This window comes from Diospyros lotus, chromosome 10, assembly GCF_014633365.1.
Source record: "Diospyros lotus cultivar Yz01 chromosome 10, ASM1463336v1, whole genome shotgun sequence".
NCBI lineage: Eukaryota > Viridiplantae > Streptophyta > Magnoliopsida > Ericales > Ebenaceae > Diospyros > Diospyros lotus.
In genome coordinates, this window is record NC_068347.1 from 25,832,265 (window position 1) to 25,859,867 (window position 27,603).

Below are 27,603 nucleotides of genomic sequence, written 5' to 3' on the forward strand. Positions count from 1 at the left end.
GATAGACATAAAAAAAAGTAAGGCGATAGCTGTTATCAAAGATGAAAGACGATAATGATGGTTACTCAAATAATAGAGAAACAAGAATAAAATATTAATAGTTTACAATGGTGGTTGACAATGCCTATTTTAAAGAAGAGAAAATGTGAACAACAATAGTGTATTAACAACTAAAGTTGGTAGAAATCATTATGTTAGATAATCTCTTGTGACAGTCAATATAGCGAGGATGAAAAGTGATTAGTTACGCTAAGACAAGACTATTTTATTACTATTGAAGTGGCAATAATAGTGATGTTTTTTTTAAATGCTTGCTTATATTAATTTAATTTAACTTAATTATAGTTTAATTAACTTAATTAAAATTTAATTAACCTTGTTTGTAACATGGAACATCGTTTCTAACAGGGGCATCTAAGTAAAAAGATAAACTATAAGGACTTTTAAAGACCTTTTTAATGATCATAAAGTCTTCATGCATATCATGTAAATTATGAGAGACCTATAAATAATTTATTATAAAATAAAAGTCACGTGGCACATAATAAAAAAATAGACATATTTAATGTTTCATAATTATTATTCTTGTGCTATTTCATTGGGTAAATTGCACTCAGAGCCATATTGTTTGGGTCATCTGCATGAAAATTCCTTATAATTAAATGATTTTAGAGGTTTTCATTGTTTAATTTTTTTTACCTAAACACCTTACTGGTCACTAACACTATTAATTAAACATTAGTTAAGCAAAATTAAATAAAATAAAACATAATTAACTTAAATTAAGTTATATAATTAAAAAAATAAGCCACGAAGGATTTGGTAGTTTTCACGGGTCTTGAAAACCTATCATTATGGGCAATGGGTTATAGTTGACAATGACGTTTTTTAATGGCTAATATTTAAATTTTTAATCTTTTATTTTAATTAAAATATTAAATTTAAGTTAATTATGATTTAATTAATTTAAATTTACATAATTAAAATTAAATTAAAGGTATCAGTAATAGAAAGACTGCCTAAATTAAAAATTCAAACCATATAAATCTCAAATGCCATTTTTAAATCATTAAACATCTCTATGCAAATGGTTCTCAATTTATCTTATTTATTTTCTAATTCTAGGATTTTATTATTTCCTATTAATAACGCTATTATTAATATTTAAATAACTCTCATTATTCGGAATTTTAATAATTTTCTAGATGAATAAAAAATTATTAATAACCTTTTTATATTTTTGAATAATTAGAGAAGAAAAGGAGGCCGAGCTGTCATCATCACTCGCAATTCGGTTTCCCCTCGCCTCTGCCTCTCTCTCTCTCTCTCAATCATCGGTTGCAGAAACAATTATCTCTCTTAGGTTTCCGAATTCGAAGAACTCATCGAAGAGGTTTGGTTTGCATCGCCTCAATAGTGGTTATATGAATGTGTTCATGTTTTATTTATGAGTTCGGTTTTGGCAATTGCTAGATCTGCACGTCGTCGTCACTTGTTAGGAGCCGAACTTTGATTCTTTGGAGATTTATTGAAGTTCCCCTTGGATAATCGCGTATGCTGTTATTGTATGATTTGGCCCTTGGAATTAACTAGTTGATTTTAGGTTGTGGTTTTTTTGTCGTGGCCATCGTTGCCGGTGGTTTTACGTGTATGGATCTGTGATATCCTTTGATGTGTAGTAGATGCGAGTATTTGCTGATTGTTGAAGTTTTGTTTATCTCGAGGCTTGATTATAGGATGAATTAAAAGGCGAATTCTGAATAGGCTGCGTATTTATGCGGTCACATGTTTAGGGGCTTTCAATTGATTACCATTTTGTTTTAGGTTATGGGTTCACATAGACACTTCAGCCTTAATTTTGGGCGCCTGTTGCAAGGGGATCCTAATATTTTTATATGATGGATACAATTTTGAATTTTGGGTACTTTTGTGGTGACAAGAATTCGCATGCATGCATGCAACCTTGGGAAGAGAAATTGCCAAGTCTTCTTCTTTGTTCGGTTTTACCCAGTCTTCTTCCTCTCTCCCATATCCCTGTTTGAAGCCATCATTACTCTTATTGACAAGCAGTTTGCAGATGTGACTAAATTTTTTGAGAATACAACTTAGTAGAACCATACAAGGATAACCCATTATCTAAAAAATGGACAACTTCAAAATCAGCATGTTACCAAATTGATGTTATTCGTTTTGGTAACAGCATGGCAATGGTTTTGGTCAAAATGAGGTACATCAAATACCACTACTCACTTAAGGGATGAATATATTGGCACAATAGAACTGGAGCTATGAATAACAGAAACTAAGTGCAACATGCTATCTACTAGAGGTTTCATCTTTAAGGCAGCCATATGTCTAGAGGTTTTTGGTTCCTTGAATTGAGTATGCACAGGCTTCCACTCTTTTTCTATGTCATAGGCTCGTTTTTATAGGTATTTAAGCTTTCTTGTTATTTGTTGGAGATGCTGACTAGTACTTGAGTAACTAGAGAGAATTTTCTGGTATTGAATTTTCAAATGTTCTGGAAATTATACCTGTCAACTGGCTGCAGTAATGTAGTGCTGCTAATGTTATCATAAAAAAGAATGAAAAAATATTTTTTTTCTTTTTCACTACAACTTTTATCTCATGTTGAGGCTTCAATACTTTTGTACATGTATGTTTTCCTTCTTAGAGGATATGGCCATGGAAGAATTCATAGCCAAGTCACTTAGTGGGATTAACTGATAAAAGCTTGTGACTGCTGTTGTATGTTGCCCTGCTGAACAGATGCAGAACCAATTATTACATTCAGAGGGTTCCCCCCTGTCCCCTAAAAAATAAATAAAGTAAAACCTTCAATCCGTAGGTTTTGAAATTACATGTTCCTACTTACTAATTCTATAGTGACATAGCAACTAAAGAGATTTCACAATATCCATTTTGTGGTGGCTCATCAAGGCTACTTGTTGAACAGTAACATCGGGATGTTTAACAATTATGCATTAATGTATTTGATGGAAATATACTTTCTGTTCCTTTTGCTAATTTTGTTTTTAACTGAGATATAGGTCTGTACCATTCTCTGAGATCCTCTGCAGTGGGTTTTGACAACAGTAACTGGAAATGGTCAAAAGGTTACTTCTATCTCACAAATGGTTCTCTCATGCGTGAAATTGACTACAAGAAATGACAATTTCTCTCCAACAGGTATGGAGTGTTTTGATGTGCAAGCTTTACCATGTTGCGGTGCTTAGACGGGATTAAGCATTTGTGTGCTCCCCTACTTCGCTGCTGTGATCTTGATTTGTATGGACAATCAAGAGACCTCAGAGATCCTGAAGCTCTTGCAAGGGAGACAGTGTGTATGCTGCTGGTCCTACTTTATTTACTTTAGCATAATATTTTGAAATTTTTTGCAATCATGTTGTGTTGTTTTTACCTGTTGAGACTAGCCTGGAGCATGTGACATCATAAAATCTTCAAAACAAAACAAAAAGAAAATGGCATCACACTCATTATCTGATCCAACAAGCTTATGATTTATGACCCCTTCTTTGGAGTCCTTACTTTAATACAATACAACTGTTTACTCATAAGTCAATGAAAATATGAAGAAAGAAAGAACTAGGAATGGCACAAGGGCAGGGCAGGAAGCGGGTTTTGCTGACCCTGACTCCCCATACCCTGCTTCACACCCTGGTGGGGCACAAATCTTTAACCCCATGCCTGCCTCCAATGGGGAATGGGGATCCCTGACCCCATTGCTTGAAAAAGAAAAAAAAGAAAATTGACATTTTGCCATCAAGAAGTTTTGTTGCCCTGCAGCAAGCTTGTTGAAATATCCATCTAAAAAAAGTTTACATCTTAGACCAAAAAAAAAAAAAAAAAAGGAAAAGAAAAAACATCTGACTATAAACAACTTAACAATCTATTTATATCTATATATGTTTAAGTTTGAGTAATTGGGTATTAGATTTGACGGTTGGGTTATTATTTGGGTCAGGGCATATATAGATAAATATATATTTAATTACATTTATAAAATATGTATTTATATAACGGGGAAGTTGGGGCATGGTGTTAAATCATTTGTCTTAGATTAGTTCAAAGGCTCAGGAGGATATTTGTCAGGGATGTATTCAATATTTCATTAGTTAGTTTTCTGTTAGGTTGGTTAGTATTGTAACGGTTTTATTGGGTTGTTATCTTGTAATGCCCACCCCTTTTGTATTATAAATAGGGGGTCGGGGGGTCTCATTTGAGAGAATTGGTTTTTCTATCTTGAGCGAGAAAGAGATCGAGAATGAGCTGTGTGAGAGAAAAGTTGATTGCTTTGTAATCTCAAGATTTTGTATAGCTTGTGTGATGCGGTCACCAATCAAGACTCGGCCCAAGGTTGACCCAATTAAATCGGGAATAGTATCACCAAAATAGTAGTGCCATAATGTTATTTTAATACTTCTTAAGTTTTAGAATTCTACTTGATTTAGGATTCTATTTTATATTTCTACTTGATTTAGGATTCTATTTCATGTTTCTACTTGATTTAGGATTCTACTTCATGTTTGATTAAAGTTTTATTTTTATTAGGATTCTAGTTGACTTTTATTTAGGATTTATTTCTATTAGAATTATAGTTGGATGGATTTGGATTAGCCAAACACTATAAATATACCTAGGATCTAGAGATTGTAATCAAGTTTTTATTAATCAAATTTTAGCAACCTATTTGGGTTTTCTTAGCAAAACAGTCTTGTTTTTGCGTCTTCTTGAAAGCCAAGCTTCGGCTATTGAAGTTTGCTCTTTCAAGGGTTTATTTTGGTGTGTTTTCTTCACACTCGCGCTACACGCTGCGTCAGGTGGTATCAGAGCGGTTAATCAACCAATTAGATGGCCAATCTTGAAGGTAACAGTAGCAACCAACCTCGTGACGGTGATCAGGGGTTGTCCGCAGTTTGGAGAGCAATCGAAGAACAGCGGGAAGTAACTCGTACTATCCAGCAGCGATTGGAGCAACATAGCAACCAATTGGGCACCTTACTACGAGTTGATGATGACAGGAACCTGAATAATGGGGTGAATCAAGCCGGAGCGGGAAGACCACCCATTAATCATGTCCTTGTTAATCCTAGAAGACCAGTGATTGAAGATAGCGATGAAGAGAATGATTTTGGTCGAGCAATAGCTAACCCTGGTGGTAGAGGGGTTAGGAGGAATGCATATCAGTACAACCACTGGGGCAACAATGAGTATAAACTAAAAGTTGATATTCCTACCTTTAGTGGAGATCTTGATATTGAGGGGTTCTTGGATTGGATCACTGAGGTTGACCGTTTTTTCGAATACACGGAGATCCCAGATGAACGACAAGTAAGGTTAGTGGCTTACAGGTTGAAAGGCGGTGCATCTGTTTGGTGGGAGCGATTAAGAGAAACGAGATTGAGGGAAGGCCGACTGCCAGTTAAGACATGGAGACGAATGAAGCAGCTGTTAAGAGGTAGATTTTTGCCCCCTGACTATGAACAATATATGTTTGAAGCTTATCAAAGATGTACACAGGGAATGAAGAGTGTGAATGAATATACCTCTGAGTTTCTACGATTGGCGGAGAGAAACCAATTATCAGAAAGTGACAATCAACAAGCAGCTCGTTACTTGAATGGATTGAACCCAGCTATTCATGATAAAATTGGGGTTCAGATGGTTCTGAGTGTGCAAGAAGCAAGGAACTTAGCTTTAAAGGCTGAGTTAATGTTGAGTGAGAGATCTCGTAATGACAACTATCATCGGTATAGTGGGAATGAAAATAAACAACCAGCTTTTGATAAAGGCAAGTCAGATCAAGGAGCGCAACCCTCCAATCCACCCCATACAGTCAACCCTAATAAGGTTACAACGGGGGGAAACATTCGAGGTACTATTTCTAATCTTCCAAAATCCCCTAATCCTTATGCAAAGCCTATTCTTTTAAAATGTTTCAAGTGCAATGAGGTTGGGCATCGATCTAGTGATTGTCCAAGGAGGAAAACAGTTAACATTGTAGAAAAGGAAGAGGAAGATGTTGCTGAAGAGGAAGTATATTGCGGGCTTCATGGGGAGGATGACGAAGAAGATTATGGACATGGGCAATATACCTGTGTAGTGAGGAAGTTAATGCTATCTCAAAAAAATGAAGATACTATTCAACGGCATAAGCTTTTTCGCATGAGGTGTACGGTGAAAAGAAAAATCTTTGAGTTGATTATTGATAGTGGAAGTCAGGAGAACATCATAGAAAGAGACGTGGTGGCAAAGATGCAGTTAACTCCTGAAAAACATCCAAGCCCTTACATGATTGGATGGATCAAAGAAGTTGGTGGCATATATGTGGATGAACGTTACAGGGTGCCTTTCTTTATTGGTAAGTACTCCGACGAAGTCTATTGTGATATTGTTGATATGGATGCTTGCCATATTTTATTTGGGAGGCCTTGGCAATTTGATGTGGATGCTACGCATTCAGGTAGAAAGAACACATATCAGCTTGAGAAAGAAGGTGTGCGTTATACTTTGTTACCCATAGTGGAAAAGAATCAAACCAAAGCTTCTAAAGTGGAGCTTGATTTCGAAGATTATGTTGTCCCAGCAACCTCAACGTTTGCAAACTCAGGTCTGATTTATGTTGCTAACATGATAGAAACTCCAAGGTTATTGACTCATATTGGGGTATTTTCCAGTCCCGATGGCTCAAGCATTGCTTTGCAACCCAATGATGGTGGTGTTTCCTCTGATTGACTTGCTACTGTAAAGGAGATGGAGGTCATGGCAGCAAATCCTTCTACAGTTTATTCAAGATCTGACATGGTTGAATCGAAGGCAATAAGATCTACTAGATTAGAGAAGCACTCAAGATGGAAGGTTCAACGTCCTCAATCTAACAGTAATAATGCAATGGAGGCAGAAGGCAATAAACATGGCGATGATTGGACCCATGCCAATGCTGATATGGCTAAGAAGGGGAGGAATGTCTTTGCTCATGTTCCCTTAGTAGAAAAGTTCAAGCGGTTCAGGAAGATGTCAAGCAAAAGTTGCACAAATAAGAAATATAAGGCGACAACTGACAAGCATAGGAAGCATAAGGTATTTGAGGTTGGAGATGAAGTCATGATATTCTTGAAGAAGGAACAAATTCCAGCAAGAAAGCAGAACAAGTTCAAGAAGTATGGTCCTTACAAGATTCCAAAGAAGACCAATGACAATGCTTATGTTGTGGATTTTCCTAATCATATTGGTATTTCTAAACATTCAAAGTGGCTAATCTCTTTTCGTACTTATCGGATGTGGATTTGTCCAAACAGGATCAAAATTCGAGGTCGAATTTTTTCTCAAGTGAAGGTGAATGATGCGGTCACCAATCAAGACTCGGCCCAAGGCTGACCCAATTAAATCGGGAATAGTATCACCAAAATAATAGTGCCATAATGTTATTTTAATACTTCTTAAGTTTTAGAATTCTACTTGATTTAGGATTCTATTTTATATTTCTACTTGATTTAGGATTCTATTTCATGTTTCTACTTGATTTATGATTCTACTTCATGTTTGATTAGAGTTTTATTTTTATTAGGATTCTAGTTGACTTTTATTTAGGATTTATTTCTATTAGAATTCTAGTTGGATTTTGTTTTCCAAATATTAGATGTATTTGGATTAGCCAAACACTATAAATATACCTAGGATCTAGAGATTGTAATCAAGTTTTTATTAATCAAATTTTAGCAACCTATTTGGGTTTTCTTAGCAAAACAGTCTTGTTTTTGCGTCTTCTTGAAAGCCAAGCTTCGGCTATTGAAGTTTGCTCTTTCAAGAGTTTATTTTGGTGTGTTTTCTTCACACTCGCGCTACACGCTGCGTCACTGTGTGTGTATAGGGTTGTGAGAGATTTGAGAGCAATGCGTGTAATCGTCTATTGTGATTTCAAGATAGTGGAGAAAGGCCAAAGGCAGTCTAGACGTAGGTTTTTCAATATAAGATTTGAACCAGGATAAAATCCCGGCTTCATATGCGTGTGTTCATATGTTTTTTATTTGTTTCTATATTATGTTCCACTCTTGAGTGTGTGGAGAGTTTCCTATTGTTCGTGAGGATTGAGGGTTTGATTGTGTGAGGCGGAAGATTGGGATTACAATTGGTATCAGAGTCAGTGTCGCCACCTTTCAAGAAATCAAGAAACTCGCGAAAAGAGAATTGATAAGGGCAGTTCATCATGGCTTCTTCTTCATCCATCTCAAGGCATGACATTGAGAAGTTTGATGGGCAAAACGACTTTGCCCTCTAGAAGATGAAGATGAGTGCTCTCCTCGGCAATCTTGGCCTTGAGGAGGCACTAGAAGGAGAAATGAAAATGCCCAAATCCTATACGGAAGAACAAAAGAAGGATATCCTCAAGAAGGCTCACAACACGCTGATTCTAAGCCTCGGTGATACGGTTTTAAGGGAGGTGTCCAAAATGAAGACAAGAGCGGAGATTTGGCTCAAGTTGGAGAGTCTTTACATGACAAAGTCCCTTTCCAACCATCTCTACCTAAAGGCTAGGTTCTTTACTTTTAAAATACATGATAATCAAAGACTTCAAGATCACATAGATGAGTTTAATAAACTCTGTTTAGATCTTGAAAACATAGATGTGAAGTACAATGATGAGGACAAGGCTTTAGTCTTGCTCCATTCTTTACCTAGGTCTTATGCGACTTTTGTTGATATCTTGAAACACGGTAGAGACACCTTAACACTAGAGGATGTGATAGGTGCCCTAAACTCTAAGGATTTAAGGAGAAAGGTGGAGGGAAAATCCTCCATTGGGGATGTCCTGACTGTAAGATCTAGAAGCCTTAAGAGAGACCCTAAAAGTAAGGGAAAATCTAGGTCAAAGTCTAGGACATGAAAGAACCCTATAAGATGTCACTGTTGTCATGAAGAAGGCCACATTAAGAGAAACTGCTCCAAGAAAAAGAAGGATTTTCTTGATAAGGAGAATGCTGATGGGGGTGTAAATGTGTGTGAATTTGGTTATGACAGTTTTGATGCATTGGTGGTATCAGAAAGAGTCGAGTCTAATGATTGGCTTATAGACTCTAGCTGCTCTTATCACATAACCCCTAAGAAGCATTGGCTACTTAATTATTAAGAAATAAATGGGGGAAAGGTCGTGCTAGGCAATGACCATGAGTGTAAAGTATTAGGGATTGGTTATGTAAGGTTGAAAATGCATGATAGATCATATAGAACCCTCTCTGCAGAGAAATTATGTTTCTCTTGGTAAGTTGGATAGGAATGGCATTAAATTTAAGGGCGAGGGTGCAATATTGAAAATATCAAAGGGATCCCTAGTATGCATGAAGATAGTGCCGCAGAATGGCATATACCTTCTGCAAGCAACTATCTTGAGTGGTGAAGCTGCAGTGGCAAGCAACAATGTCCAAAAGCAGGTAAGGTTGTGGCATCTACGGATGTCACACATAAGTGAGCAAGGGTGCAAGGAACTTGCCAAACAAGGTATTTTAGGGCATGGTCAAATTATTGGACTAAGTAAATGTGAGTCTTGTATCTATGGCAAAGCTGCAAAAGTAAAATTTAGCAAGAAAACCATTCATTCATCTAAATCACCCCTAGATTATATTCACTCAGATTTGTGGGGGCCAGCTCAAACCCTAACCCATGGTGGCTCTCGGTATTTTCTATCAATCATTGATGACTACTCTAGAATGTTATGGGTTTATGTCTTAAAAACAAAGGATCATGCCTTTGAAGCTTTTAGGACATGGAAAAATATGGTAGAGAACCAAAAGGGCAGGTGTATCAAAACTATAAATGGGCTTGAATTCTGTAATAGGGAGTTCAACCAAATGTGTAAGGATAGTGGGATTGTTAGACATTTGATTGCCCCGGGTAACCTTAAACAAAATGGGTTGGCCCAAAAGAATGAATAGGATCCTATTGGAAAGGGTAAGATGCATGCTTTTTCATTCAAATATGCCCAAGTCATTCTGGGGAGAGACAGTTTCAACAGTAGTCCATGTGATAAATAGGTCACCATCAACTGTTATTGATTTTCAAACTCTCTATGAAAGATGGACAGGGCATAAGCCAAGTCTAAGCCACCTTAGAGTATTTGGATGCTTAGCCTATACTCATGTGAAGCAAGGCAAGCTGGAACCTAGGGCCAAGAAATGCTTATTCATAGGATACCCCACTTGTGTAAAATGCTACAAGTTATGAAACCTTGAACTAGAAGGGCTGAGAACAATAGTCACAAGAGAGGTGACGTTTGATGAAGGTTCTACCATGAAAACAAGAAATAAGGAAACCCAGCCAAACTTAGGGAAAAATGCTAAGTCCATTGATGTGGAAATTAAAGGAGAAGTGTCTGAAAACACCCAAGAAGTATCTGAAAATGATTAGGATCTGGATGATCAGGTCTAGGAAGAGAATCAGGATTAGGACTTAACTCAATATGAGGAGAGTGAAGAGGGTAGTGATGTAGACTCTAGCCTAAGAGATCAGCTAGATGCATCTAGGTACAATGTGGCTAGGGACAGGCAACAGAGGAGCTGAAGGCCTCCTTAGTGATATGGTTTCTTAGACCTGGTGGCATATGCCCTAATAAGTGCATCAGAAAGTGTAGGAGATGAACCTCTCACCTATGAAGAGGCAGTGGCCTCTAAAGAATCAGGAAAATGGATAGAAGTCATGACGTCAGAAATTGCATCCTTAAGAAAAAACCAGACTTGGGATATGGTTGATAAGCCAAAAGGACAACGTGTAGTGGGCTGTAAATGGCTTTACAAAATAAGGGAAGGTGCTGGAGATAACCCTAAACCTAGGTATAAGGCTAGGTTGGTTACTAAGGGCTTTACCCAAGTTCAAGGAATAGATTTCAATGAGGTTTTCTCACCTGTTGTGAGACATATCTCAATCAGAGTGCTGTTGGCCATCATTGCTCATTTAAACCTAAAATTGGAGCAAATGGATGTAACAACAGCTTTCCTTCATGAAGACTTAGATGAGAAATTTCTAATGGATCAACCTAAAGGCTTTGAGTCTAGAGGAGAGGTGGAGAAGGTGTGTTTGCTTAAGAAATCTTTTTATGGGCTTAAGCAGCCTCCAAGACAATGATATGGGAAATTTGATATTGTTATGTGAAACAAGGGTATCTTAGAAGTTCCTATGACTGTTGTGTTTACTTTAAACATATCTCACCTAACATCTCAATTTACTTGCTTCTCTATGTGGATGACATGCTCATAGCAAGTCAATCTGAGCAAAAGATTCAACAACTAAAGTTGAGACTAAAATCTGAATTTGTGATGAAGGAACTAGGTGAAGCAAAGAAAATTCTACGGATAAAAATCTCTAGAAGCAAACAACAAAGGAAAATTTACCTATCTCAAAAATCCTATCTAGAAAAGCTGATATCTAGGTTTGGAATGGTAAATTCTAAGGTAGTGAATGTGCCATTTGCCTCTCATTTTAAGTTGTCCTCGGATCAATCTCCCAAGGATGAAGAGAGTATGAAGGAAATGGATAATATACCATTCTTGAGTGTTGTGGGAAGCTTAATGTATAATATGGTGTGCACTCGGCCTGACTTAGCTCATGCTATGAGTGTTGTGAGTCGGTTTATGGCAAACCTAGGTAAAACCCACTAGAATGCTATAAAATGGATATTTAGGTATCTAAAGGGCTCATATAATGCTGTTTTGTCTTATGGTAGAGCAAACATAGGAGAACTAGCTAGCATCATAGGATTCTCGGATGCAGACTATGCTGTTGATTTAGACAAGAGGAGATCCACAACCAGGTTTGTATTTAAGCTATGGAACTCAACAATTAGTTGGAAATCAAGCCTCCAACATGTGGTGGCTTTATCTACAACTGACTACAACTGAAGTTGAATACATAGCTGTATCGAAAACTATAAAGAAGCTATGTGGCTTAAGGGTCTAGTTAGCTAGCTCCTAGGGTCAGATGTGAAAGCCACTTTGATGTGTGACAATCAAAGTGCCATACATTTGTCAAAGAACTAGGCTCACCATGAGAGGACTAAGCATACAGACGTTAGGCACCACTTCATTAGAGAAATAATTGAAAAACAAGATGTTATATTAACCAAAGTTTCAGGTGAAGAGAATGCGGTGACATATTTACTAAAGCTGTACCTATTTCAAAGCTAAAGCATTGCATGAAGATACTGCAGGTTATTCCAGATGCTGAGTAAAGAAGAGCGTGGCAATATGGGAGGGTGCAGGTAGAAGTCCAGAAGAAGTCTAATCTAACTCAAATGGGTGGAGAATTTGTTAAATCATTTGTCTTAGATTAGTTAAAAGGCTCGGGAGGATATTTGTTAGGGATGTATTTGATATTTCTTTAGTTAGTTTTCTGTTAGGTTGGTTAGTATTGTAACAATTTTATTGGGTTGTTATCTTGTAATGTCCGCCCCTTATGTATTATAAATAGGGGGTCGGGGGGTCTCATTTGAGAGAATTGGTTTTTCTATCTTGAGCGAGAAAGAGATCGAGAATGTGCTCTATGTGAGAGAAAAGTAGATTGCTTTGTAATCTCAAGATTCTGTATAGTTTGTTTGTGTATAGGATTGTGAGAGATCAGAGAGTAGTGTGTGTAATCGTCTGTTGTGATTTCAAGATAGTGGAGAACGGCCAAAGGCAGTTTGGACGTAGGTTCTTCATTAGAAGAACTGAACCAGGATAAAATCCCAGCTTTGTATGTGTGTTCATCTGTTTTCTATTTGTTTCTATATTCTGTTTTACTTGAGTGTGTAGAGAGTTTCCTATTGTTTGTGGGGATTGAGGGTTTGATTGTGTGAGGCGGAAGACTGGGATTACACAGGGTATCCAAATACCAACCCCTCCTTGAACCTGGTCAATGGGCATTGACCCTGCCCCAACTGGGTTGGGGCCCTAGCTAGGCTGATTCATTTTACTATCTCTAAAATGAATTACAAAAACCTTTTTACTGAAGATTGTGATTTTGTGTTTGGATGCAGTCAGTGTAAGTGAAATAGAGGCTCTTTACGAGCTATTTAAGAAGATTAGCAGTGCCGTAATTGATGACGGATTGATCAACAAGGTTCATTTCTATCTTTTTGGAAATTTTTGTTGCATTATTTTTTTATTGTGGTAAGCTGAAATGCCGTTGCAGTAATACTAGTTTTTTGGATGTTGTATTTCTATCTTTTATTGCAGGAAGAGTTTCAGTTGGCACTATTTAAGACAAACAAAAAAGAGAGCCTGTTTGCTGATCGGGTATGTTAATTTTAACAGATCAGATATTCTTAAACTCATTTTTTGTTATGGTTTATTTATCTTTGATGAGCTTTTCCAGAGCACTGTCTTGTGAACTTCTCTATGCATGCAAATTATATTTGTTACAAGGTACCTGATTTGGCAAAGGTACCTGATTTGGCATTGGCACGGTACAGTACTGGTACTAGATGATACAAATACTATTTTGGATATATCACTATGATAAATTAATAATATATATGTATATGTGTTTAAGAATTGTAATATTGATTTTGATCATTGAAATTTGTAATTAATATGATATAACAGTCAGATGAATAAGAAATAAATATCACACAAACAATAAACAGTACCATTTCAGATATATCACTGTTGTAACACCCTGTTATCTTATGCAACTTTCTCTCATGTTAAATTTTTTGGAGAAAATAGCTTGTCGGACATATAAATAAGGAGAAACTCCGAAATAGAGAAGATTGGTAGTCGAGATGGTGGTTTATCTTGAAACAAGGTTCTCTTGAAAACAAAAATAAAAAAGTAGGGACTCATTTCAAAAGAAATTTCCACAAAAATAAGAATATGAAAATTTAGTGAAAATGAGGATTTTTTGGGAAAATGAATATCAGATTTGGATTCCTCCCATTGGGATGAGTCTATTGATATAAAATTCAATAGATTCAGAGGAGGTGTCTTTTGACACAATTTCAACTAAATATTGCGAGGCATGCAAAAGCAAAGAAATTGCCTACAAAGTTTTATATGACAAATTTTTGACTTGATAATATATTTCCCAAGTATGGTCTTGCATATGAAAATGATGGCCATGAATTAGATGAAATGAGAGGGGATAAAAAAGAGGTGGAAGTGTACTTGGTGTCAAGAAAGATGTGGGAAAGAAAGTTTTCTCTCAATCTTATTCCCCTTTGACGAGTAGAACCAAATATATATACAAACTTCATAAATTAGGAAGTTCCTAATAAGAAAGCTTCCAAATATGCTTTTGAAAACTTATACAAATTTGGAATACAACAACTAATGGAAAGATACAGCTAATAACATAAAGATATAGCAATAATCTAATCTAGAAGATACATCCTGTTTAGGAAACATATAAAACTAATATCAATCAATCACTGATTCGATCTTGTCCGAGAATAAGGGCAAGTTTTGATTTTTTATTGTTGACACTCTCCCTTAAGATTGGGAGTGGATATCGTGCATCCCAATCTTGCTTATCATTCTATGGAACATGACTGCAGGAAGTCCCTTAGTTAGTACATCCGTTAGTTGATCACTTGAAGAGACGTAAGGAGTACAAATCAAGCAGCTGTCCAATTTTTCCTTTATAAAATGTCTGTCCACTTCAACATGTTTTATTCTATCATGTTGAACTGGATTGTGGGCAATACTAATTGCTGATTTTTCCACTTCATAGGTGTTGTCCACTGAATCTTGAGATCATCTAACAATATTTTCAGCCACAATAGTTCACACATCCCTAGGGCCATGGACCTAAATTCAACCTTTGCACTTAATCGAGCAACTACCTTTTGTTTTTTATTTTGCCATGTCACCAAATTACCTCATAACAAGGTGCAATAGCTCGATGTTAGCCTCCTGTCCACCATGGATCCTACATAGTTAGCGTCCATGTAAGCCTCAATGGTCATGGATTCTCCTTTCTTGAATAAAATACCTTTCCCGAGTGTTCCTTCCAAGTAGTGGAGAATCCTATACACTGCCCTTAAATCTGTCTCCCTTGGATTGTGCATAAATTGGCTAATTACTCCAACCGCATAGGTTATGTTTGGTTGAGTATGAGCCAAATAAATTAGCTTCCCAATCATCCTTTCGTAGGACCCCTTGTCAACCATATCATCTTCCAAGGCCTCCCCTAGCTTGTGATTTGGTTCAATAGGAGTTTTAGTTGCCTTGCTGCCAAGCAGTCTAGTGTCATTGAGGAGATCTATTAATTTTCCTTAGGGTAGGATAGTCAATGTAATTTTCCTTCTTTATGCTATAAGGGTTGTACTTAGTTGGTGTCATGACCCTAGGGTCAACATTGTAAATAGGAAGGGAATTGACCTTGTAAATCGTTAGGGTCTAACTGGAGAAGTGGTTGGTTGATAGGCGGGAAGGGGTGATTGTACAACAACTATTTGTTAGGCTGTTAAAGTAGTTAGAAGAGTTGTTGATTTGGCTAGAGGTTCTATATACAGGAACCTACGGCATTGTGAGGGGCATCAATTGAATGAATGATCAATTCTTCTCTCTCTCTCTCCCGTTCTTATGTTCGGTATTACCAAATTGCCAACCCTAATTCAAGGGTTTGACAAAGTGGTATCAGAGCCAGTCGATCCGGTGGTAGGAAGTTGGCGACAATAGCGTCATGGCGGAAAGGGTGTCGAAAGAAGCGGGTAATTGTCACTCTGGTGCGGAAGGAAAAGAACTAACAAACGCGGGGCTTAGTGCGATTGAGGAGTAGGAAGTCATGGTTGAGGGTACATGACTAAAGCAACTGGAGATTAGGTTGGAGGCCATGGAATTTGGTATAGCCTAGACCTAAGATGCCATGTGCCAAATGCGAGAAGATTTGGTGAATTGGAAAGAAGTCATGCAAGCGGCAATGGAAAAGCAACAAGAAGCTACCGAAAGGCGTTAAAGAACAGTAGATCAACAGGGGCAGAAGATCAATAGTATGTTAAACATGTTGGCCTCTCTGCCCCAATTTTGGTTGTAGTTGGAATTTTCGCAAAAGCAGGCATCGGACCCGATCTTATTGCATTAGGGGCAATTGGTCGGGAATGCCAGGCATTTTGGAAGAAGTAGATCAACAGACAATCCAAGAAAATCAAGGAAGAAATCTGCAACAATTGACGCACGCCCATGTACCTATGCCAAGGTTAGAGATTCCCGTGTTTGAGGGGAAGAAACCACGGCGGTGGATAAGGAGGTGTGAAAGGTTCTTTCAATTATATTGAATTCCCGAAAATCAAAGGATTACCCTAGTAGCGGCCTATTTGAATGAAGCAACAGATTCTTGGTACCAAGGGTGGGTCCAATATGAAGGGCTGCAAGGGGATTGGACGAATTTCTTGGAAGGGCTATGTGAGCACTTTGGAGAGAAGAATATGGCAGATGTTGTAGAAGAATTCATCAAACTGAAGCAAGAAGGGACTATGATGGAGTACCAAGCCCGATTCAAGGAGCTTAGATCCATGGTATGTACTGTGCAACTAGGGCTTATTGAACAATACTTAGTATCTAGTTTTATTAGCGGATTTAAGGAAGAGTTGCAGCCCAGGTCCCATGGTGAAGATGATGACACCCACAATAGTAAGGCAGGCTGCAGAAAAGGCGAGGCTGTAAGAAATGATCCCATTGGCCATTTTCAAGAAACACAAAGTCCCCGATAAGACAAGTTTATTGGCCGGACAGTATGGTGGAGGAAGTTTGAGGCCTTTGCTCACATGGCCTAACCAACCAGCAGCCAAGGCAGTAGCAAATAATAATGGAGGCAAAGGGAATTTGATAGAACAGAGAAGGCAACTGGGGCTATGTTTCAAATGTGGAGACAAATATAGCCATGGTCATTAGTGCAAAAGACAATTGATGAAGATGGAGGGAATTGATAGAGAAGAAGAAGAAGAAGCTGTAGAAGAAGAAGGGTTGCAAGAACAAGAAGAAGTGCAAGGAGAGGAAGGAGGGGAAATTTCCTTCCATGCATTGAAAGGAAGTCTGATGGGACAGATTATCAAGGTGAGGGGCTAGGTGGGAAGAAGGAAGTTAGTGGTGCTAATTGACAGTAGAAGCACCCACAACTTCCTTAGTGAAGCCATCGCTATAGGCCTAAAATGCCCTTTAACAGCCACAACTCTTTTGTCAGTCACTGTAGCTAATGGAAGTAGAATGTACAACCACTATAAATGCATGGGGTTTAAATGGATTATGTAGGAGCAGGAATTTGTGGCAAATCTAAGGATTTTTGAATTGGGTGGGTGCGACGTGGTCCTTGGTGTGGATTGGATGAGGACTGTGAGTCCCTTGACTCTTGACTTCAATAAATTAGAAGTCATGGTGATAATTGATGTGAAGAAGTTGACCTTGTTGGGCAGCCTAGAGAAGGGAGAATGCAAGCTAATTAAAGGGGGAAGCTATAGAAGATGATGATGAAGAAGTGGGGACAGATAGCACAACTCTATTCTATAAGGGCTGTGGAAATGGAAGGTGATTAGAAGGTCATAGAAGCGTCTCAGCGTACAACCTCTCTTGATTCCCAAATCACAAATAAGGCACAATTTTCAGATGACTTGCATTCACTTTTGGTAGACTTTAAGGATCTATTTGAGGAACCAAGTTCTTTGCCACCCCAAAGACCATTCAATTCATCTTAAACCAAACTCAGTTCCTGTCAATATTAGAGCCTATAGGTACCCACCGATCCAAAAAACAGAAATCGAGAAGCAAGTTAAAACCATGTTAGACTCACTATCATCCAGCCCAACCAAAGCCCCTATGCTTCTCCAGTCCTCCTTGTCAAGAAAAATGATGGAACATGGAGGTTTTGCATAGACTACTGACAGTTTAAATCTAATACCATAAAAAATAAGTTTCCTATATCGTTGATTGACGACATTATTGGATGAGTTGTTTGGTGCAAAAGTCTTCTCTAAGCTAGACCTTTGGTCTAGCTACCACCAAATTCGTATGGCACCATTTGATATACATAAAACAGCTTTTCGAACCCATCAAGGCCTATACGAATTTACTGTTATGCCTTTTGATTTGATTAATGCCCCTGCCACTTTCCAAACTTTGATGAACCATATTTTCTTACCAAAGTTCATTCTCTTTTTCTTTGATGACATCCTCGTTTATAGCCCCAACTTGGAGCAACATCTAACACACCTCCGCACTAATTGTATGTTAAGTTCTCCAAATCTACTTTTGCTACAAAGGAGGTTGAGTATTTGGGTCACATTATTTGTGGTGAAGGGGTGAGGATGGATCCATAGAAAGTTGGAGCAATGATGGAGTGGCCTAGGCCTAAATTAGTGAAGGAATTGAGGGGTTTCCCAGGGCTGACTGGTTATTACGAGAAATTTGTCCAACATTATGGGTTGATTAGTAAATCACTTACTGAGCTACTTAAGGAGGGGTTTCAGTGGAACCCCACGGCAGAAACAACTTTCCTAGCCCTCAAGAAATCTCTTTTTGTGGCTCCAGTGCTAGCCTTATCGGATTTTTCCAAGCCATTTATAGTGGAGACCGATGCATGTGAATTTGGAATTGGAGCTGTCTTGGTGCAGGAAGGGCGGCCTTTGGCTTTTATAAGCTAAGCCTTGTCCCAAAAACCCTTGGGATTAAGTGTGTATGACAAGGAATTGCTGGTTGTGTTAAGGGCAATAGACAAGTGGTGCCACTACTTGGAAAGTAGCCCATTTGTGATCCGGACGAACCATGAAAGCCTACAGTTTCTATCCCAATAGTGGCTGCACACCCAATTACAGTGGAAGAGAGTCTCCAAACTTACGGGGTTAGATTATACTATTTAGTACCAGAGGGGTAAGGAGAACGTGGTGGTTGATGCTCTCTCGAGGCGAGATGAAAATGCAGGCTGTCACTCTATCATGGCTGTAGTGCTAGAGTGGATGAAGAAGTTGGAAGATAGCTATAGCAATTTGAGTGGCTCAAGGAGAGTTTGGCACAGCTGGCGGTGAATCCTACTGGAGTTGTTGGGTACACACTGACTAATTGGCTGGTGAGGTACAAGGGCAGGTTAGTGGTGGGGAATGACACTTCCCAAAAGGAGAAGATTCTCTGGGCCCTTCATTGCTCCCCATTGGGTGGTCATTTAGGAATACATGTCACTTATCAAAAGGTAAAACAACTATTCTTTTGGCTTAGGCAAAAGACGGAAGTGGTAGAATTTGTGATGGCATGTGCAGTGTGCCAACAATGTAAACACGAACAGGTGGCTTATCCCTGATTGCTGCAACCCTTGGCAATGCCGCAACACGCATGGGAAGGCATTTCCATGGACTTTGTGGAAGGCCTCCCAAGATCTGAGTATAAAGATGTGATTATGGTTGACTGACTTACTAAGTTTGGGCAGTTCATTAACTTGTCTCATCCACTTACGGCCCAAGAAGTGGCTAGGACATTTCTAGATAGAGTGGCCTGCATCCATGGTATTCCTAAAATAATTGTCTCGGATAGGGACAAGGTTTTCACCTGTTCATTTTGGCAAGAGTTGTTCAAGAAGTTGGGGGTAGGATTATGTATGTCCACTGCATATCACCCCTAAACGGATGGCCAAACAAAAAAGGTCAACCAATGCTTGGAAGCATATTTGAGATGTATGTGCTTCAACCACACTAAGAGTTGGAACAAGTGGTTGCCATTAGCACAAATAGTAATAGGTTGATAATAGTTCTTAGAAGATATTTTAGATATTTTAGCATTTAGTTAGAAGCACATAGGTGCTGTTATGCAGTTAGTTAGGAGCAAATATGCCTATATAAGGCTATGTAAACGGATGGGATTTTCATACTTTAATTGAATTGAATGAATTCTAATTCTCTCCCTACAATTCTATCCAATCTCCTCATCTCTCTACTGCTCTCCCTCATTTCTCTCTGCATTCTTTCCCCATTTTTGTCCATTTCTTCCTCCCTAGTATTCAATTCTTGATTCTACTCCATCAGCTCCTTTCAATTGTCATTCCAATCCTAGGCTAAACCCTAGGTACATGATAGAGTTGTTCAAGAAGTTGGGGGTAGGATCATGTATGTCCACTGCCTATCACCCCTAAACGGATGGCCAAACAAAAAGGGTCAACCAATGCTTGGAAGCATATTTGAGATGTATGTGCTTCAACCACACTAAGAGTTGGAATAATTGGTTGCCGTTAGCACAATGGTGGTATAATTCCACCTATCATAATGCCATTCAAAGGAGTCCTTTCAAAGTTATGTTTGTGTATCGACCTACTTTGCTGCCAGCCCTATCAGGTTCTTCACCCACTATGGCTGCCGTAGAGCAGTACTTCCAGCAGAGACAGCAGCTGCTAATGGTTTTGAAGAGAGAATTGGCTACTGCCCATAACCGGATGAAGCTGGTGGCAGATAGGAGACACAGTGAGAGAGCTTTTGAGGTAGGTGATGTGGTCTACCTCAAGGTATGGAGGTTCCTACAGCAGCCTTATACTTCCCTACCCGCTTCTAAGTTGAGTCCAATGTATTTTGGACCTTATCCAGTTGTGGCCAAAGTAGGGCCCGTAGCATATAGGCTGCAACTGCCATAAGGGGTGACTAACCATCTGGTGTTCCCATGGGCGGATGTAGGGGGGGGCTGGCACGGGCTGAATGGCCCCAGCTAAACAGCAGTAATATTATATATATATGTGTGTGTGTGTGTGTAAAAATCCAGGCAAAGCCCCAACTAAATATTAATATAGCCTAGTCCCATAAGTCCCCCTACATCCGCCCCTGGGTGTTCCATGTTGTCTCTTTGCTCAAGATAGCTAAAGGAGCTACTACTATTCTTGTCCAGCCAGATTTGCCCCCTAATGAAGAAGAGGTGAAGGTAGTGATTGGACCCTGCGCTATTGTGGAGAAAAAGGTGTTATACCAAGGGAAGATACCTCTCACTCAAGTGTTGGTGCAATGGTCTCATTTGCCATCGGACCACACTACATGGGAATATCTCTCAGATCTTTTGAAGCAGTTCCCTCGGGCTGTGGGCCTTCTTTGAATTCTTGAGGTCAAGAATTGTTTCAAGGGGTGAGAATTGTCACTACCCTAGGGTCAGTATTATAAATGGGAAGGGAATTGACCTTGTAAGCCATTAGGGTCTAACTGAAGAAGTGGTTGGTTGATAGGCGGGAAGGGGTGATTGTATAACAGCTATTTGTTAGGCTGTTAAAGTAGTTAGAAGAGTTGTTGATTTGGCTAGAGGTTCTATATACAAGAACCTACGGCATTGTGAGGGGCATCAATTGAATGAATGATCAATTCTTCTCCCTTTTGACTCTCTCTCTCTCGTTCGTATGTTCGGTATTACCAAATTGCCAGCCCTAATTCAAGGGCTTGACAGTTGGTTAGGAGCAGCCATTCTTCGCTGGGTGTACATTCCTGGTTGGTTACTCCACAGCTGTGAGCTATATATATGACCACAGCCAAAGATTGTAAGGCATGTGATGAATGAAATATTCCCCCCCCCCTCCATTCTGTTATCCTCTCTCTCTCTCTCTTGTCCTAAATTCTTCTCTAATCCTGAATATACCAAATCAGACCCTTTGTCAATTTTGGAGAATTGACACCAATTTCTAATCTAGATGTTATTGTATACATCTCGATGTATTTGTCATCCACAAACTTTCTCATTCTAATTGCATAGCCATGGTATTGATTACCGTTCTTCTAAGAATGCACCTTGAACTTTTGTATTTGATATTGTTGATTCTGTTGTACCCGTTATACAATGTATGTTACCATTTTTTCTTGCCTATTATTGTCATATCTTTTTTTTTTTTTCCTGTTTTATATTATGTGATTTACATTTTTATGGAGAATATTGAACCAAACCCTTCATATTATTGTTTGAGCATATATTTTATAGAAAGTGTTTACATGTTAGAGCATTTCTTCATGATATAACATGCATTTAAAGTTATTTTCTTAATTTATTGAGTGGCAAGGCTCACGTAGCACATTCATTGTGTTCTAGATGAAGCCGGGACATCTAAAGACAATGAGAAAATGGAGGAATGAAGAAAGAAAAAACCCTTAAAAACCTGTTCTTATGTTTATGTTGTTTTTAATTCAGTTGTGTTGGTTATTTTGCTAGGAATGGAGGGATATTTTTTTTTTTGTAGTGTAACATTTAACCTTTATTTTGGGGTATGAGGAACACAAAATGAAGGGCTATATACCCTTAAAGTGGACTGATTTTTGGGCTAAGAACAAATTTGATTTGTGTGGGGAGAGATCAGAAGTCCTTTTCCCTCTCTCACTTCTGACTTCCAGCCTTGCCTTACCTTGGCCAAATATCCCACCTAAATATTATTTTCTTTCCATACATCTAGAATTATCACTCATGCACACACACGCATGTCAATCTTCTATAATTTTACATACTTGAGTAGCTTAAAATGATCTCTCTCTCTCTCTCTCTATCCCATGACTTTGCCATGCATGGGGGAACAATATGCTTACTTGTTTTGCTAGCTTCTCACTTAAGTCACCTACCCCAAGTACACTTTCACCTCTTTCTTGTCACCTATCATTTCATCCAAATCATATTCATAATTTCTGTCAAGAATGACCGGAGAATGAATTCAATCTTATTTCCCTTGAAGGGATAACTGAATTTCTGTACAAGGCTGCCTATCAAACTAGGAAGTTTCCAAATCAGAATAGGAAGTTTCCAAATTCAGAATTGGAAACCTATACAATTTAGGACAACTAATTTAGAATACAATCACAGCAATCTACCTTCTAGAAGATATACCATAGTCTTTAGAAAGGAAAAAAATAATCACTGATATGTCTTTGCCCGAGAATAAGGACAAGATCTGTTACTTATCTTTGACAATTTCATATGCAAGTACATGTTTATTTTTGTCCGCTAATACACACATGTGTTTTCTGTGTCTGTTTGAAGAGCTATGCACTTGTGGATATAAAATATTTATGTGATTAGAGGTGAGAATTCGATTAATTTGGTCAGTTATAGTCTTATACAGCAATTTATGGGAATCAAGCTGAAGTAACTGAATTTATATGTAAGAAAACTGAACCCAACCGAAATTTTTAAAACCCAAAATAACTGAAATGATTGGAATTAATTAAAATAACTTAACCTTATTCAAAATAACCAAATTTGAGAAAGCTTGGTGGGAATTTAAGACAATTTAGTAGGTGGGAATTTAATGTTGTGTTAATTTCACAAACAGCCTAAAATTTAGTGGCGTTATCTAAAAATAATCATGCATTTTGGTCTATTTGGTTAAAAAACGAACTGGAAGCAAGATCTTTGAAATTTTAAAACCGAATAGAACCAAATTAACTGAAATTTGTGGGTTTGGTTTGTATATTCTGTTTTTACTGACTAATTCTGACCCCTATCTGTGACATGTCTGTGTTGAAATGTAAGTTATGTTGGGATAGCTCGTCATTACAGTAGTATCAAGTAATCTTCTAAAGCTACCATCTTCTTCTTTCTCACCAATTGCAGGTATTTGATTTGTTTGACACAAAACATAATGGCATCCTTGGCTTTGAAGAATTTGCTCGTGCACTCTCTGTATTTCATCCAAATGCTCCCATTGATGATAAGATTGAGTGTATGTTAGAATTCTGCAATTTTGCTCTGATGATGAGAATCATTTAGTTGCTCATTTATGTGAAATTTTTAGTTTACCTTTTCATTTCTTCAATAATCTTGTGTTGCAGTTTCATTTCAACTCTATGATCTCAAGCAGCAAGGTTTCATTGAAAGGCAAGAGGTAACTAAGTTTATTAGCATGAGATGTTTTGGCACTAAATTTATTAAACTCTGGCTTCAACGAACTTCCCCATTTCTTTTTGTGTTGATTTATTGTCGGTTTTAGTGACTGATGCTAATGGTAAGGTTGCTCCTTTGTGACTTGAAGGTCACAATTTTGAGTTGTGAAAACAGCCTCTTTACAAGAACAAGGATAAGGCTGCATACAAAGACGGCCCTCCCTCAACCCTCATAAAGTGGGGATCCTCATGCATAAGGGAGGCCTTATTTATTAGGGCCTTAGTTTGGATTGCTTTATGTTTGAAATCAGTGCTGTAAAAACTCATTTTTAATTCTTGCTTGGAGAAGACAGCAACTTGTTTTTTGTTATTGGTCTGGTGATGTGGAAGAGCAGAACATATGGCAAGATGGTTTGGAAGCCTACTTTGATTGTTTGTTTCCAAATGGTTGTTCCTTTCCTCTGTGATGTATATTTCAATGTTTTTTTTCATGGTTGATAATTGGGTTTTCTGAACACATGCAAAGTCTTTTCTGGGCATGCTGCAAGTAAAAGGATTTAGATTCATTGCCTTCAATGCTGAGAGATACCAATATCTTCCCCAATTGATATCTTATGCATTGACAGAAAAAATTCACTGCTTATCCAGTAGGTTATTCACTAGCTTTCACTGCTTTTAGCTGACCCCACATACTTGGTATGTTTTTGCTTTTAGTGAGATAAAGGCTTGGTATGTTTTTGTAGTTTCAGCCTGTTTGGCAATTTATCCCCAAGCTGAAAAATTTCTTAATTTTATATTTATCTATTGATTTTTTGAAATAGCTCAGGCAAACCAATCTTTGATATTTTGTTTGTGTGTGTGCAACAGTTGTCTGCTCTTATTGTGGACAGAAGTACTACTTGTCAGAAAATTAGATTAAATGATTAAATTGCTAGTGGATGAATTTGTCTGTGCAAACAAAAACACTCACGAAACAATGGGTAGAAAAGGGTGAAGTAATTATTGCAGTATTAATAGTTTTTAAGAAGTAATTACTGTGGTATTAATAGTGTTTAATCTTTTCCCATTGCTTTTCCATAATAAAAAATATTTTTAGTTTAGAGTTTAGACTTCTAATGGCTCCTGTTAATGTAGGTGAAGCAAATGGTAGTGGCAACTCTTGCTGAATCTGGTATGAATCTCTCAGATGATGTTATAGAGAGTATCATTGACAAGGTACTCCCTCTATCTGATTTAAAATGACATCTAGATACTTTTTGATAGTTTAATTCATCAAACTCACCAGAAAATTTTCTGAAATTACCCCGTTGATGTTTCCACTTGTTTTGATAGTTAATTTACTATAAGAGCACTATAGTTGTCTCATTCATTCTTCAACTGCAAAAGTAAACTAGTACTAATATAATATGTGTGTTATGTTGCTTATTGAGCCAAACTTTCCAAAGCTCAGGTTGCTAGTTGAAGCTCCCCCAGTCTCATATGGATTTTTTTCCCCCACTTCATGCCTTTAAGGCCAGCAGAGGAAGAACTTTAGGATCACAAGTTTGACTTGTGCACTCCCCCCCCCCCCCGCCCCCGTGAGTAGTTATGAAGGCAAACTCACTTGCGTGTACTTCTACAGGTTGATATAATGAGAGGACATCTTTTTAATTAGCATTCTTAGTTTAGGTCAATTGCACAACATGGTTCATTCTGGTCTTCCCTCCTGACAGCGATAGGAGTTGCCAAGGTCACATCTTGGCAAGGTAATATGCCGGTTACCTCCTCTCATCTGTTTTAACTAGCCAAAAAAAAAAAAAGAGAGAACAAAAGAAGAGAAAAATGCCAAGGCTCTCACATGGATGAGAAATATAGTTTAGTTTTGATCAAAATTCTAATAATGGCATTACCTTGTTATAGAATATTGTACAATACAATATCTAGATGTTCATGATTCGTTTCATGGGACCTTATGCTTGGATGCATAACTGAATACCCTAAAATTAAGGGTTTAATGAAGTCTCATGCATTGACAAACACCCACACCCTACTCAACTAAGTCCATGTAATATCACATTAATCTCATTTAACCATACCTGTGATATTTGTCTAGTAATTCACTAATTTGTACAAAAGCCATTATGAATACTCAAAATATGAACTGTACAGCTAACAGGTTTCTAATTTCTGATATTTAATTTTGAGTTTTGACTACATGAAATGTTGGTGTTAGCATCTAACGCCAACATAAGGAAGACAAAGTTACTAGCAGACTTGTTGACTCAAAATTGTTGAAAATATAGGATTTTGGGCAACATCATTTCATAGTATGTCTTCAGATGGGTCTGACTCACTTATCATAAATGATATACCAAGATGATAATGATATATTTGGGATAAGGTCCCTCATTTCTCCTTTAAACGGTGTTGTATGGGGGAGTTTTTAGCATAAATGTAAGACTTCTGTACTTATTTTCTTGCAAGAATCACAACTGACATTTTGGTTATGTTTTGGGGCACCGTTCAGACCTTTGAGGAAGCTGATACAAAACATGATGGAAAGATTGACAAGGAAGAGTGGAGAAGTCTTGTCCTGCGGCATCCATCCCTTCTGAAGAATATGACACTCCAATACCTCAAGTAAGCTGCTAATATTATCAATCTTTTTCTCTTGAATTCTTCTTATTCTCTTATATGTAGATCTTTTTTTTTTTTTTTATTCACCTTCCTCCTCAATTTATGGTTTGCTTAACTCAAATCCTTTGATGTTTGGCTCAGACTGCTCTCCTGGTTTAAAAGAACCATGTACTCTTCTATCATATATATACTTGAGATAAAGTAATGCATTTATATTATTTCTTGTTGGATATTCATCTTCCATTCACACCTGCACATACACAATCCCCGAATGTGTATATAGCCTCACTTTAATTCTTCAAATAATTCTTATAATTTACATTGAATATCACGCCATGGATCTGTTTATTTATGGATGCTTGCATAAAAAATCTACAACCAAGATTTATTAATGTTACTTGAGATCTTTAAGAAGCTATAGGATAGAAGATATATGCAACAATTCTGCAGAATCTACATGTGCTTCGATGCTTATATTTGTTAAATTTTCTTGAACAGGGACATCACTACAACATTCCCCAGCTTTGTGTTCCATTCAAGGGTTGAAGACACATAATTCAAGTTACTCAATTGCTTTTCTCAATGGTCTAGTTCTTCCAAGAAAAAGGGTGAGGGAAAAGAAGGGAAAGAAAGAAGAGAAATGAGGCCCTGTCACTTGTGATGGGGCCAAAACATAGTTCTGGCATCGTGTTTGTTCTTTCATGGAGATTGCTAAGTTTTGTGTTTAGTGAATGGTTGTTGCGTCCAATTTATCGTGTATGTTTTGACTTCTGCCGCCTGTTACATTTGAGTTCCATCACCTTCCTTGTCCCAAATTATGGGGGGGGGGGGGGGGGGGAAAGTGCTCTGAGTTGCAGGAAGAGATTCTAGGACAAAGGCAGGTATATATGTGTTGAATTAGTGCTGTTGTGATAATCGTCAATTATTAGTTACTGCTATGCTCATGTTTTACGTTATATAGATCATAAAATAAGATTGTGAGATAGAAATTTCAAATTCATCTAGGATGAGATTAAAACTTAAAACATGTGTGAATGTTTTGGCATTGTCATGGGAAATTTGACAGTTTTGATGTCTAGGTATTATAAATTGACACAAATAAGAAACTATGAAATTAAAATTTTAATTAACAAGGGTCAAAGATTGGTCCCTCCCAGCTGAAATAAGGGAATTACGGGAAATGCAATAAATAAGCG

General features: G+C 37.8%; 1 protein-coding gene across 3 annotated transcripts; it reads left to right on the forward strand.

Moving 5' to 3' along the window:
* Positions 1-1,259: 1,259 nt before the first annotated feature.
* On the forward strand, positions 1,260-27,237 carry LOC127811620 (calcineurin B-like protein 3). Of its 3 annotated transcripts, XM_052351634.1 has the most exons (11): positions 1,337-1,393; positions 1,474-1,565; positions 3,051-3,116; positions 3,190-3,344; positions 13,025-13,107; positions 13,224-13,283; positions 23,523-23,631; positions 23,741-23,793; positions 24,926-25,006; positions 26,298-26,410; positions 26,906-27,237. In XM_052351634.1, the coding sequence occupies exons 4-11, from the start codon at positions 3,221-3,223 to the stop codon at positions 26,961-26,963; spliced, it is 681 nt and encodes a 226-aa protein (XP_052207594.1). In that variant the 5' UTR covers positions 1,337-1,393; positions 1,474-1,565; positions 3,051-3,116; positions 3,190-3,220; the 3' UTR covers positions 26,964-27,237. The 3 variants fall into 3 exon arrangements, 2 of the variants coding, with proteins under 2 accessions (XP_052207593.1, XP_052207594.1); XM_052351633.1 differs by lacking the exon at positions 1,474-1,565 and having other exon boundaries at positions 1,260-1,393; XR_008025754.1 differs by lacking the exons at positions 1,337-1,393; positions 1,474-1,565; positions 3,051-3,116; ... (4 more) ...; positions 26,298-26,410; positions 26,906-27,237 and adding an exon at positions 3,351-12,741.
* Positions 27,238-27,603: the final 366 nt, after the last annotated feature.